This window comes from Callospermophilus lateralis, chromosome X (genome assembly GCF_048772815.1).
Source record: "Callospermophilus lateralis isolate mCalLat2 chromosome X, mCalLat2.hap1, whole genome shotgun sequence".
NCBI lineage: Eukaryota > Metazoa > Chordata > Mammalia > Rodentia > Sciuridae > Callospermophilus > Callospermophilus lateralis.
The window spans coordinates 48,676,942-48,691,574 of record NC_135325.1 but is presented as its reverse complement, the minus strand read 5'-3'; the positions used below and the strand labels follow the sequence as shown (position 1 = coordinate 48,691,574).

Below are 14,633 nucleotides of genomic sequence, written 5' to 3'. Positions count from 1 at the left end.
GCTCCGACTTCTTGCTCCACAGTCTGGGACAGAGAGAGCCAGGAGGAGCCCGAACCGAGCTCGACTCCCGCCTTGGCCTGGGCCCGGCCCCCTCTAGTGCCACTACACCTCCCTCCCTTCCTGGCCCGGCCCCTAGCCCAGACTCTGCCCTGGCCCGGCCCAGACCCGGCCCTCTGCGGCTCCTCTGGGCTCCAGGTTGGCGCAAACAAAGCCCTGATTGACTGCCCGGAGGGGCGGGCCTCGTTGCGGAGCCGCCTCCTCCCCTTTCGGCCCCGCCAGGGATTTGCCGGGAAGGGCGGGGGTAGGGGGATACGGGGGTGGGGGGTGGGGTGCGTGTAGGTCAGTGGGGGGGCCAAGACCTGGGGCTCGAGAAGATTGTGCCCACCCTCTGTCCGAAGCCCAGGCTGTCCCCTCTGGGTCGCCCCCTCAAGCCCAACTGGGGACATAGGGACTCCTGAAGGCAGGGTGGGGTCCCTCACGGGCTAGCTGTCGTCTTGGGCTCCCCAGGCACCCCAATTGCAGGCTGCTTGTGAGGAAGAGGGAAGGGCAGGCAGGGTCTTTTCTGGGAGACTCGGGGTTGATCAATGTGGGTTCTGGAGCCTGAGGGGAGAAGAGGGCAGAGAAGCAGAATAGTTTGTGCTCTTTTTTTTTTTTCTTTCCCTTTTTAAATTCTTCCTCTACTGGGCATCTGGACAAGGAGAACAGGATTCAGTAGTTTGGAAGGGGAGTTTAGGAGAAGCAGCGACGGCTAGAGTAGGTAGGCGAGTAAGAGGAGGAGGAAGGGCTGGGGAGAAGAGCGAGGCTGTAGCGGCTGCCTGTTGAGGGAGGAAGAGGTGGGGGGAGGAGGAGGGGGAGGAGAGAGAGATGACATGGGGAGAGGAGGAGGGGGGTTGGACGGGGGCGGAGGAGGAGGAGAGGGCTCGAGGGACCGTCTGTCGCGGGACGGGCTGGCCAGCTGGGGCGCGGAGCCTCGAGGAGGAGGAGGCAGAGGCAGAGGCAGTGGCAGCAGCAGTGCTCGGAGCAGCAGCAGTAGAAACAAGTACCAGCCACACAGAGGCTCCTCCGGCCCGAGCAGCCACAGTCCCCCGGCCGCGATGGCGAAGCAAATCCCAGCGAGCGAGGAAGCCAAGGGGCCCTGGCAGGAGACAGACCAGGAACAGCAGGAGCCGGTGGGTAGTCCGGAGCCGGAGCCGGAGCCCGAGCCTGAGCCTGAGCCCGAGCCCGAGCCCGTGCCAGTGCCTCCGCCCGAGCCCCAGCCCGAGCCCCAACCAGAGCCCCAGCCCCTACCGGACCCCGCACCCCTGCCGGAGCTGGAGTTTGAGCCGGAGCCGGTGCACGAACCCGAGCCCACGCCCACAGTGGAGACTCGCGGCACCGCGCGTGGCTTCCAGCCTCCCGAAGGCGGCTTCGGCTGGATGGTGGTATTCGCTGCCACCTGGTGCAACGGCTCCATCTTCGGCATCCATAACTCCGTCGGGATCCTCTACTCCATGCTGCTAGAGGAGGAAAAAGAGAAAAATCGCCAGGTGGAGTTCCAAGCAGGTGAGTAGCTCCATGCGCCCCACTTGGCATTCTAGGCAAGAGTGTGTACTCCTGCTTCCACCTCCATACCTCCTGGTACGAGGCGCCCCTCCAAAGCGCCGCTCCCTTGTTCTGCCCATGGCCCTGCTGAGACGCGGGTTGCCGGGCTCTGGGCAGCCTCAGCTGTGGAGACTAGGTGCAAGACGTCCTGGGAGTGGGAACTGGGACATCATTCATTGATCACAGGCAAGCAATGAACTTTTTTTGCCCTGGGACAAATCCAGACTCACCTTTTGGATTTGTTTAAAGTACTTTGCCCATGTGTGCTTGAAGAAAATATTTGCAGGAATTTTGGGGGACAGAGGGGGCGAAGGCATGAAGACTGGAGAGAATTGGGAGGTGGGGTGGAGAGAATTGGGAGGTGGGGTGGAGAGAATTGGGAGGTGGGGTGGAGAGAATTGGGAGGTGGGGTGGAGAGAATTGGGAGGTGGGGTAGAGAGAATTGGGAGGTGGGGTAGAGAGAATTGGGAGGTGGGAGAGAAGCACGATACCACGAATCTCCACAGCAGCCCTTGTTCCTTTGGAAGAGCGGAGGTGTTTTCTGTCAAAAACACTTTGGGAATCCTGGTGACTCTTTGCTCAGAGTCAAACACATGGAAGGCGTGTGTCTGTAGGAGGGAAAGGGAGGGAGGAGAGAGGGAGTGCGATTGGGGGTGTGTACGCGTTTCTGCCTGCCATGGTTACGGCCCAGCCAGACCACGGCCATCCCAAGCAGCCCTGGGGGAACAAGCGGATTTCGGTGTCCTTTGAGCTGAGCCCCAAAGTTGGCAGGGAGGTGGTCTCCTGCCAGAGAGGCGTGAGGCTTGAGGCTTGAGGCGCCGGCAGGCTGGGCCCTGTGGCTCACTTCGCACCACCCCCAACTTCAGCCATGCCCCTTCACCCCAACCCCGTGTCTCTTTGTTATGGCGGGGGTGGGGAGGGTGCCCTTTTCCATCTGAAGCCAGAATGTTGGCCCTGCCACTCCCGCTGTGACTTGGGGCTAACTTGGTCTCCTTCCCTAAGATTAACAGGGTTGGGGGCATAGCCCTTTCTCTCCAGGCCAGTGGCTGCAAAGCTCGTGCAGGATCCTCACACTGTGGCCGCCTGTGAGCTTGGAACAGTCAAAGGTGCCATCTGCTTTGCCGGAGAAGCCCTTTAGGCAGTTCTTGTGAGACGTCTCCCATGAGTCGGGGGCTTGGAATACCCCCTAAGTTTCACTTCCTCTGGTGGCTCCAGGACAACTCTATGTATGCCACCACCTCAAGTTTGCAGCTTGGAAAATGTGGATTTTCAGTGTTGGTTTGGAGCTGAGGCTTTCTCTGCTCTTGCCAATTCCCAGCATGTACTTCTGCTACCATCTGAGGGGGCTTGGAGACTATTAAGTGAACATAGAAACCTTGAATTCTGGGGCACCCACCTGTGGATTCTCCTTGGAGAGCTTCTCTCAATGCCCTCAACTGAGAACTTGTGTTTTTAGTTTGCAGCTTCTTTAGACTGCCCTGGCAGAAGGGGCTTTGGGGCTTTTGGTGCCCCAAACCTTGTGACTCATTGGCATAGCTACAGTGTGCAGGTCCCTCTTGAAGAAAGTCTATGTCAGTAGCTATCAAGGGCAGTCTCAGCACTACCCAGGCCACCTGATGCTGGAATGGAGGGGGTCCCTGGCCTATGTGGAACAACTTCTAGGGGGAAGGTCACAGCCACACTCATCCCTGGGACCACCATTTTTTTTTTTTTGCTTTGATGTAGTTCAGGGGCTCTTAGGAAGGCAGCCAGGGTAGGGCCTCAGGCTGTTGCCTAGGTTATTGGGGGGTGTGTGTGTGGGTAGATGGGTGGAGGGACCTCCTGAATGCTGCCCTGTGATTGAGAGCAGACTGTTGGTCTTGGGGGATTAGTGGCAAAGTTTGAGTGCAACTTGAAGAGAAGCAGCAGAGGCTGGATTGAAGCTAGGCCCTGGCATTTATGTGGTGTGAGCAGGCCTAGAGCTGGGGCCTTAGGAGTGTGTAATAAAACTTGGAAAAACCACTATTTTACCAGGAAGAGGTTCACTGCTGGGGAACAGACTTCAAAGTAGGTGATCATAGGGGACTCAGGGGGAGGGCTGGCTGGGACTTTCCGGTCAAGACCTCACGGCAGCTGGAGGGGGGCGGTGGTGCAATGGTCTATGCAGAGGTGTGGCTAGTGTGTATTCTGACACAGACCAGGTCCACTGAGGAATTGAGGTTACTAGCTTAAATTATGGAGAGTAATAGGTCAGGAAGCGACAGAAAGGAATTTGGTATGTCCCCAGGGTCTCAGAGTACTTTGGCTTGGGTCCTTGCTGTGGTGTATCTTGAATTCACTGAAGTTATTTTTGATACAAGAGCCTCTCAGGAACACCTCAGTTTTTATTTTGGAAAAGTCAGGAACACCCTACTACATTCCAGAAAATCTCATTCTCAGCACTACCTTTCTTCATCTCCTCAGCTTTCTCAAGCCACCATTTAGATCCTGAGATTCCAAATGTCTCTGCCTGAACATACTGTCTGCAATTTACTCAAACTGTCCTGGCCACCTGTGCTACAGCCTTGGTGTCCCAAAAGGACACAAAGCCAAATAGAAGTTTGCTATTATTTTTATCAGCCAGTATTTGCCCAATAGCCATTATGGGGGTCACTCCAGGAGGTTGATGCATGGTCCATTTCTATTAATGTCTAACATGACTTCTATCTCTAAACATCGATGAAATTACTGTTTGGAGGCACTTCATAATCCGGATTGTTTTTGGTTAAGCTTAACATCATCATAACCCTAAAGCTGTCCTGATTGGTTTTGTGGATCTAAGATTCTACAGATGTGAGAGAATCCCAGAGAAAGGTAGTTTTGATGTTTGGGGGCCCCCCTTAGGGGGCCTTTGGACATGGGCAAAGGCCACAGGAGGTAGGAGGGAAGTGGAATTCAGGACATACTAGAGCATACAATGTACAATCTTTGAGGACTCTATGATGTGCGTGGTTCTGTAGTGTCAACAGAAGTATATGAAGTGTCCTCTCTTTACCTGTTTAGAGGCAGAGCCAACTTTTCCTGGGTTCTAGGCCTGGGAGGACTGGCAGTCAAAGGATTTTCGAAAGTGAGGCAGGTAACCATCATCTGGTTTTGGGAAGAAGCAGTAGAGATCAGGTGAGAAATGGGTCTATACTTTTGTGGAGACTGTGGGAAAATTTGGGAGTTCTCCAACCCAGATCAAGCCACAGACAGGATAGGAGGCAACCAGGCAATCTGTAGAAACTATAGGCCCAGAATGTTTCCTGGGATGATAAGTGAGGTTTTTAGGGAAGAGGAGCAAGGTGGCATAGGTTGCAGGCCTCAGCTCACTATCAGAATCCTAAATGGGGGTAGGGTTAGGGTTGGTGGCTCAGGATAAGGCAGAACAAGACAAAGTTGCTAACATTGGATCCAAACCAAAGTTTTTTTTGAAAGTGCTCCAGAGTAAACCCATTACCCTGTATTTTCCACCTCAACTGTGAGTCTAATACTGACTGGTAAAATATGATGAGAAGCATTTTTTTTTATTGGGCAGTTTTTTTGGGGGGCATTTGACTATTGAACCACATCCCCAGCCCTATTTTTTTTTTAGAGACAGGGTCTTACTGAGTTGCTTAGCATATTGTTTTTTTGCTGAGGCTGGCTTTCAACTCGCGATCCTCTCCTCCTGTCTCAGTCTCCAGAGCTGCTGGGATTATAGGCATGCACCACTGTGCCCTGCTATTGGGCAGTTTATAAGCATGGCCCTTGCAAGCTCCTGAGTGGGGGGAGAGTAAGGTTCTCACTATTAGGGAAAGGGAAAATGGTCAAGAAGCTTCACTACTCAAGCTGCTGGATCACTCTGATGGAGACTGAATTTTCTAGGCATGGAGAAGAAGGGTCCACTCTGTCTTCAGGTGAACCCAGAGTACTCAAGATGAGTGGGGCTAGAGCAGAGTAGGCTATCTTTGTCTTCCCCATCTTAGGGGTTTTCATTGCTGACTTTGGGATTAAGGTATCATTTGAGCAAATCTGCCAATCTTTTTAAAATTTTTTTTTAAAAAATATTTATTTATTTATTATTTACTTATAGGTGGACACAATATCTTTATTTTATTTTTATGTGGTGCTGAGGATCAAACCCAGTGCCTCACACATGCTAGGTGAGCGCTCTACCTCTGAGCCACAACCCCAGCCCAAATCCACCAATCTTTTGACTTTGGCTGAAGGCTACTGTCCAGCAGAGCTAGATCGTGTTGACTCAGAGCCTACTGTGGAACTTCAGGTCACAGGGCCATCAGCCAAATATCTTTTGAGTTATTCCCCTGCCTCCTCTCCAAGAAAACTGGATCCCATACTACAATCTTGATTCATTGTAAAGGATGAGAAAGAGAGGTTGGGGTGTTTGGAAGCCAAATAAGAGGATGCTTGTTTGAGCTGGGTTAACTGGTTGAGGCTGTATCCCTGGCTCACTGAGCAGTGGCCTCAAATGCTTATTCTAAATCTTAAAAAAGGAAGACTTCAGGCCAAATATGGACCCCAAAGAAGCTGGCAATCTCAGTGATATCAGCTAATCAGTGACTAGGAGTTAGATAACTTGTGCCCCTAACTGTTCAGTGACTTTGAGCAGGCATTCTACCTCTCAGTATCTCAGTTTATCTATCTGTAAAATGAAAAGATTTGACTATATGAACTTTCTAGCTCTTCCATCTATCCTTCTAGAATTGTGTGATATCTTATTCTTTACTACTTAACTACCATAAATGTTGACTGGTTCAGGCAAATGAAAATTTGTAAACCTGCCTGAATGGAGGAGGAAGGATTGGGAGGAGATTAGGAAAGCAAGGAAAAACCATTTAGACATCATTTTCCCATGCATATGGATATGGTTCATTTTCATTGATGTATGGAAGCTAACTCACAATAAAGGGGGAGAGGGGAAGAATAGATATTTAGTAAACTGGACAAAGGGAAATGAAGGGAAGGGAGGGGGAATAGGAAAAGGAAAGACAGTGGAATGAACCTGAAATAATTTTCCGATGTACATATATGAATACACTGTAGCAAATCCCACCATTATGTACGTCCATAAGAATAGGGTCCTAATTAGAATAAGATATATTCCATGCTTGTATAATTATATCAAAATGAATTCTATTGTCATGTATAACTACAAAGAACCAATAAAAAAAGACCCATTCCTTTTTATTGAGTATATCAGGACAACTCTGAGCATATGGCTGCTTCTCCCATAGTGCCTTGCTCAACAGAAAGCTGGGCCTCCAAGAGAAATCCCTCCACTTGGCCTGCTTCAGACTAGCAGGGTGGGTCTGTATGTTCCTGTTTCTCAGCATTTGAATCTCTTCTTTAAAAATATAAACTATAAGTATTTCCTCAGGCCTCAGTTTGGACTCCTCTTCTGAAATTTAGTTTCCCACAGCTTGCTCTCATTTCTCAGAAATGCATGGTCAGTGTGACCTTGGTTTGCTGTTACTGCAGGCTAGAAGAGTAAACCAGGATTCCTAAAAGTGATACAGAGGTTCCCTGTAGAGGGGTTCAGACAGCACAGGGCGTCTTTATAGCTGGCTCAGGGCTGCTGCCTGGATCCCACTGTGGTGGGGGAAGGGAGGGCTGCTGCTTGTGATCTTAGAGAAGGCCCTCTTGGGTGTCCACAATCCCTGGTCAACTTCAGCTTCAGCTTAGCTGAAAATATGCCTAAGGAAGTAGCATGCACAGAGCTCACTCATTTTCTTTAGATTTACATTTTGTTGTCATTGACAATATTTCCTCCAGCCCCATGAAGAGTAAACAAGCAGCTGAACTGTTGACAGTGGCAGAAGTACATAAAAGATGCTCACAACATTTGGAGCAGTCCAGTTTCCCAGGAGGATGCACTGTTTTTCCTACCAGCATCTTTTTGCTTTGTTGCATTTTGAAAAGAAAGAATCATTTACTCTTTCAGATTATGTGAATGATGAGGTGGGATTTACTGTGTTGAAAGAAGCTGTTTTACCTGGAATTGAATGAATAAATCTTAGAGAAAGGGTTTTGTTCTTAACACACACACACTCACACACGGATTATGACTATTCCATCTGTCTGTGGGTCAGGTTTAATGTAACAGGGGCTTCTAAAGAAGGTTCTGCAGGACTAGTGTAAAGGACCCAGCCTGGGAGACTTGCTAGGTGAGAATGATAGAATATGGGCAGCCTGGATTGTACCTCTTGACCTAGACCCATTTTCTACTCCACATGGGATTGGGAAACATTTATTGAAAGTTTCTTTCTATCTTCATCTTCCCCTATTCTTCATCCCTCCTAGTATTCAAAAGTTTCTGGGAAGAGGGTTTAGGCCCACCCCAGACCTCTCTGGTTTCAGAGATGGTAGAGGACTAGCAAACCTAGGGTCATGTAACCACTTGCTCTGAAGGTGGGTGCTGTGGCTAATGTAAAATCACTTGGCATCTACTTGTGAGTGGGGAATGTGGCATATTTGGGTGCTTTGAGGGAGTGCAGCCTCTTCACCCTGGTAGTCTTGCCTTCTTTTCACTCTACTTTGCTCCAGTTTCAGGGTTGCTGAGAGCAAAGTATGAAATTAGCTTACCACCACATATTTTCTCAGCTTCTCCTATTTTTACAGTGCATTTTTATCATGTTTGCTGGATGTACCACCTCTTTCCTCTCAGTACTGTTCCCCTACCTCTCTTTCTACCACTCAGAAGAACATCTGGAGTTTACATGTCAAACAGGTCCAACTCCAGCTGGAGCCCCAGGCCAACCCCTATAGATCTCACAAACACTACTTCCCTTTCCCTTTTGCCTTTCTCTCCACTTTTGCTCTCTACTTTCTGAATGAAGGGTGACTTTCTGTGGAGTACTCAAGAGTATGGAAGTCATTAGCTCTGGATATTTGCAGTAAGATAACTGCTATAAAATCTTTTTGTCAGCTAGGAACGGTGGTGCACTCCTGTAATCCTAGCAGCTCGTGAGGCTGAGGCAGGGGGATGGCGAGGTCAAAGCCAGCCTCAGACACTTAGCGGGGCCCTAAGCAACTCAGAGAGACCCTGTCTCTTGAGGGCAGGGGATGTGGCTCAGTGGTTAAACGCCCCTGGGTTCAATCCCCAGTACCAAAAAACAAACAAATAAATAAAACAAAATAAATAAACCTTTTTTTGTCATTTCCATACTTCCTCTTTTCACAGCCATAGGACTCCTGCCCAGAAGATAGTATTATAACTGGTTTGTACTCAGTAGTATTTAAAAAATGTCTTGGTCACTTGAGTCTCTTTATCTTCAAGTCCTCACTGTCATTGTCCCCCATCTCCTGAGCCAGTGGAACCTCTAGATTTCAGATTTTTTTTTCTTGGTACCAGGGATTGAATCCAGGGGTGCTTAACCACTGAGCTATGTTCCCAATCCTTTTTATTTTTATATTGAGACAGGGTCTCACTAAATTGCTTAGGGTCTTGCTAAGAGTCTCAGGCTGGTCTTGAACTTGCTATCCTCCTGCCTTCACCTCTGAGTTGCTGAGATTACAAGTGTGTAACACCATGCTCGGCTTCATATTGGTTTTTGGTAACTTTGGAGGGTTCTGGTTCATTATATTTTAAGCCTCTAGCATCTTTCTTTTTGCCAAAAAGGCCACAAAGTTGCTTGTAGAGGGGTCACTGAAGGGAGGACACAGATACTCAAGCACCTAACTTAAGTTAGAAGTGCCTTTAGGGAGGGTAGAGAGTGGGGTAGTGAAGCACCCAGGTCAGATGCTCTCCAGCCTCTGTGCAGCTGAAGAGAAAAGGGGAAGGTAAGTATTGTTAAATAAGCAGTCCCCACACAGACTCTTTGCTTAGATTATCCTGGGATCTGACTGTCCACTCTGTCACCCAGGCTGGAAGGGTATGCACATGTACCCATGTGTCCAGATGTGTGTGTATGTGTGTATAACTGGTGTGTGGTGTGTGTCCCAGTCAATTAGCACAATTGCTAAGATCATGTTGCCTATGACATTGAGGTCACAGGTTCAGCCACTTGTTTGGGTCACTGAGCTTCTCACAAACAAAAGAACTCTTCTTCTGTTCATGACCCATGCCCCTCATGCTGGATTGTCACTAATCCCAAGGGGAACTGGGTAGAAGAATGGAGATGACTTGTAAGACTTCCCTGATACTGAAGAAAAATGTGAAGCACTGAACTTGGTGATGGCTACCTCTGGTGCATTCCAAAATGAAATTTTTTGACATTTAGTTTCTTACTCCTACCAAACACCCTAGTAGTAGTAGTTGTAGTAGTAGTAACAATGTTTAATTAACACTTAGCAATGAAATGTGTAAGGCACTAAACACTTTCATGTACCAATCCATCTTAATTCTCTGCAACCCTATGAGGTAGGTACCATTACTTCATTCATCTTGTAGATAAAGAGAGGCATGGGAGTTATGTATCTTGTCCAAGTTCATATGCCAAATAATAGCAGACCCAGTGCTTGGACCCAGACAGTATGAATTTAGAACTCCTGCTTTTAGACATCATCTAATACATAGTGAAGATGTGGGGGGAGCTACCAAGGGAGACTGCTACAGAGTTTTTTCATTCCTATAGCCTCTGGACATCATTACGATTAAGAAATAAAAAGAAATGACCAAGAAGGGATTTAGTAAACAAAAAATAGACAATCTCATGATACAGGACATGATCTTCTAACTACCCATCTTACTTTACCCAGCATCTTTATGCAAAGGGTCATAATCCTTGAGTCCAAAAAGGACAAGGGAAACTGTCACTTCTTAGCTGTTTAGCCTGAATAAGTCACATAACCTTTCTGGGCTTTAGGATTCCCATTTATGAATTGAGACAAATAGTATCACTTTGATAGGACTGTAAAGGGTCAAATGAGATTATGTGTATATGAAAGATCTTTGTCAATTGTGAAATGAAATGGTTATTATTATTATTATACTTTTCCAGCCCCTAGAAATGGATTCATACTTGTTTCTAAATGTTTCCTCGCCATCTGTCGCCTCCTCCCCACTCCATCTCTTCCCCATCTCCCCTTGTATTCTTCTGCAATTTGACCCGGGTGTCCTGTAGCTAAGGACTGCCTGTGTTTTCTTTGTTCCTCAGCTCTCTGAGAGCCCAGAGAGAGAGAGAGAGAGAGGAGGGGCCAGATCCCAGGTCATATACATTCAAGGAAACAAGGCATGTTGAAATATTTACAGCCTTGGCAGGAGCTCACAAACCTCCCTAGTTTGTCAAGGACTAAGTTCTTTTAGTAGCAATTGCTAAGGATGGGGGGTGGATGGTGGGGTGGAGTTAGGGTGTCACTTCCTCCCGAGGGTCTCTAACAGAGCCTCTGTTCTCCTGCAGGTAGTAAGGAAGAAGGAAAGGGATATTTAGGGTCAGAAGGTCTGGGCCAGGGGACATTAAGCATAGAAGGAGATTTGCTCCTTTGTACTCAGTTTTGGTGTAGGCCAGTTTCCTTGTGTTCTAAACAGGATAGCCCCAGAGAACAGAGGCCACAGAAGGATTGTGGACTTCACAAAGGAGGATTGCAATAGCAGTTTTGAGCAAGCATTTCAATGGCCACTTAAGGAGCCTCCATTAAGTACAACTAGTTGGCAAATCAGAATGGAAACGTTTTTCTTTTTTTGTTGCAAAAAGCAAAAACAAAATCTCCAAGCCCTTTTCTGAGACTATGATTTCAAATACACTAGGACTCTCTTGATTTTCAGGTTTTTAAATGTCTGCGCTGAAAGACATTTTGAAGATCATCTAATCCTGTTCTCTCTGGTTCCTATCTTCCAGGTAAAGAACTGAGATCTGAAAAGAGGTGACATTAATCACATTGTGGGTAGCTGCTTGTAGTGGAGGTTGGTTTTTAAGAGTGTTAGTAAATGGGTTCCAGGGGTGGTCTTCTGGCATACTAAGCATTCCCCAATTTGATCCCCAGGTACTACTATGTGGAAAGAGATAGAAATAAAATTCAAAAGGTACAATGGTGAAAAGTGTCTTTCCCACTCCTGTTTCCCAGTGACTCTGTTTCCTTCCCTAGAGGCCACCAGTGTTATCTGGTGTCCTTTAAGAGATACTCCATATGTGTATAAGCAACTATGTATATATCTTGTTTTAATTTTTTAGTTGTAGATGGACACAATATCTTTATTTTATTTATCTATTTTTATGTGGTTCTAAGGATTGAACCCAGTGCCTCACATGTGCTAGGCAAGTACTCAACCACTGAGCCACAACCCCAGCCTATATCCTGTTTTTAAAATACAAATGGTGGACTGTAATCCACATTATCTTCTACCTTGCCTTTTATACTTCAAAATCTATCTTGGGTATTTATAGATTACACATCCAATCTATAAAGCCCTCATTCTTTTTTATGAACTGTGCCATATTTAATCATAATTTATTTAATCAACACCTTACTAATGGACATTTGAGCTGTTAATCCATCTTTGACTATAGGCTTTAGAATCAAACAGCACTACATTCAGATGCCTTACCACATGGCTGTACTTGACAAGGTTTTTAACTTCTTAGAGTCTGAGTTTTTTTCATATGTACAATAAGGGTAACAATAACATGTATTATTACTGGTGTAGAGATTAAGTGAGATGACACATGTAAAATGTTTAACTTACAGCTTGGCTCCTACTAAGTGTTCAGTAAGTGTTAGTCTCTCTCCCTGCTCACAATTCCTCCCCATACCTTCTCCCTCCAATTCAATTAATGTAGGTTCAGTTCTATTAAGTGCTGGGCTGACATTGGATGAGCCAGAGAAGGCCTTAAGAAGTTTATAATTTCTTTGAGAAGATATAACATTCCAAACAACCATAGATCACTGCTAAGTGTGTTAAATTGAGTTTTTTACAGTTTTCATGTGGTGATATGGAAAAGGAGAGATGTATGTGAGTACCAGAGGAATCACAAATCTTGCTGGTCGAGTTGGAATTTGAAATGGAGTGGAAAATTGAGAAATGGTGGGATAGGAATTAAAAACTAGATAGTTTGGTTGTTGCTCAGATTCTGGGTCTTTGCCCTCTGGGAACCCAGTGAGTCACTGTTCCCCATCAAGCCCTATCCAACAGGTGGGGTGAGGTGGAGGGGCAGAAGGAGAGAAAAATACTAAGGACATTTGGAGAGAAGGGCACAGGGCGGGGGGATGTCTGGGCATAGAGCCACAGAATGAGATGCCTGTAAATGACTTGTAGCACAGCCTGCCCAGCCCACACCACCTGCTCTTCCATGTCAGCAGCCCAGGAACTTTTTTCTAAGAGGTCTGAGAAGAATATAACTAGAAGCAGCTCTTAATCCCTCACTCCAGATCCCAAATGGACCTCCAGATCCTGTGAACCCCAGAAGAGAGAAGTCTATTGAGTGATACTGATCCCCTCTGTGTGTGGCACATTGTAGTTTACATCTTAGCTTTTGTTTATCCTTGCAACAGAGACAGTTATGAAATAAAATAGCTGAATCCCATATTGTGCCATAATGTCTCATAATGTGACCATAGCACTTGGTCACATCAAGTGCTATGTTGAAGGGGCCTGGAAAATGAAAAGACAACATGATTTGTATTTATTAGGGTAGAGATTCATGTTCCTGTTTTATAGTGGCAGAAAATGGATAACAGACTGAGGGTAAGTGTGTGGCCTAAGGCCACACATTTAATATTCAGCAGAGCTGAGACTACAACCTAGGTCTTCCAATTTCATGTTCCATGGGGTCAGAAATGTAGGAGCTCCCAGAAAGCTGGGATAGATTTTTTCCCCTAAATTGGTAGCAGCCTGAAGTTTAAGGATAAAAAACAGTACATATAGTATGATGAAACACACAACTAGGAGTCACAAAGTTCAGGGGCATGGGAATGGGGGGGACATGAAAAGGAGGATCTGGGCATAGTTAAATCTTGCTGCCTGGGATCAGGAAAAATGCTTTCCCTAGCTCAAAAAAAAAAAAAAAAGCATGGAAAGAAAGAACACTTGTGGACTGGGATTCAGGATATCTGGGTTCTGGTTCTGGCTGTGTTACTGGCTGTCTTTGTGATCTTACCAAACCCATCTCCCTTTCTGGACCTCAAGTTTCTCTATTTATGAAATGAGAAAGTTGGACTTCCCTAGATACCTGGGCCAAATCTGTGTAAATCAAAGAGGTCTTGTGAATTTACTAGCAAGGGCCTAATGAGGGTGATTGGGAGTGGTCGAGTGGTGAACAGAAGAGAACAACTTCTTTGATGAAAAAGGAAAGCAGATTCTCCCAGATCTAAGCAAAGATGACTTCTGAAAAGGTAACTATCCCATGGTCTCTTATTATATCTCCTTGGAGAATTCCATCAAGAGGAGCAAAGAGAAAATGTGTTTGTAAGTGAGCAAATACCTCAATGCAAAAATGAGATTTGGTGGAATAGATTGAGATATACTGAATCAATATCTCTGGAAATTTCTGCGAAATAATCTTCTAGATCACTTTTCTAAGACCTTGATTTTGTTTTTCAAAAGGGCTTTATGTCTTATGGGTGGGGTACCACTGGGAGTTTTCCTCTCATGAAACCAGCTTGATGAGAAATGGCCTAGAACCAAACTATTTGAATAAATCCTGGCTCTACCATTCACTAGCTGTGTGTCCTTGGGCAAGGCACTTAACCTTTCTGTGCCTCATTTGTAAAAGGAAGATAACAAAAGTACTTACAACATGGGGTTGTTAAGTGAGCTGATATCTGTGTCTCTCTCTACATAGCTAATAAGCTTAGAACAGTTTCTTGCACATGGTAAGTACTATATATATGTTCACTGTTCTTATTATCTCCGTAGTAGGCTACAGCTGAGCCTTAGAGAGCAAGTGTGATCCCAGGTGAGCCTAAGGGAGCACAGTATTACCCAGTCAGGAACTCTGGATGGTAGGGATGTCTCATGAAGGCATCATCTGGGCTGCTCTGATGTTGCTCATGCTCAAGATCCAGATTAAGACCTTTAAAGGCCCTAAGCACTATTTTTTTCTGGATGCTACATTTCAGAAAAAAATTCATTAAATTTATACTTTTCTCATTTTGGAGTGGGCCTGCTTCACTGGTAT

At 46.3% G+C, this 14,633-nt stretch overlaps 1 protein-coding gene across 1 annotated transcript in view; it reads left to right on the top strand.

Annotated features, from left to right (window-relative positions):
• Positions 1 to 924: 924 nt before the first annotated feature.
• Slc16a2 (solute carrier family 16 member 2) overlaps positions 925 to 14,633 on the top strand; it is a 109,193-nt gene continuing 95,484 nt past the window's right edge. Inside the window, exon 1 of the mRNA XM_077107029.1 lies at positions 925 to 1,542. Coding sequence (XP_076963144.1) covers positions 1,095 to 1,542 — 448 coding nt within the window. The 5' untranslated portion in view covers positions 925 to 1,094. The remainder of the gene's footprint in view (positions 1,543 to 14,633) is intronic.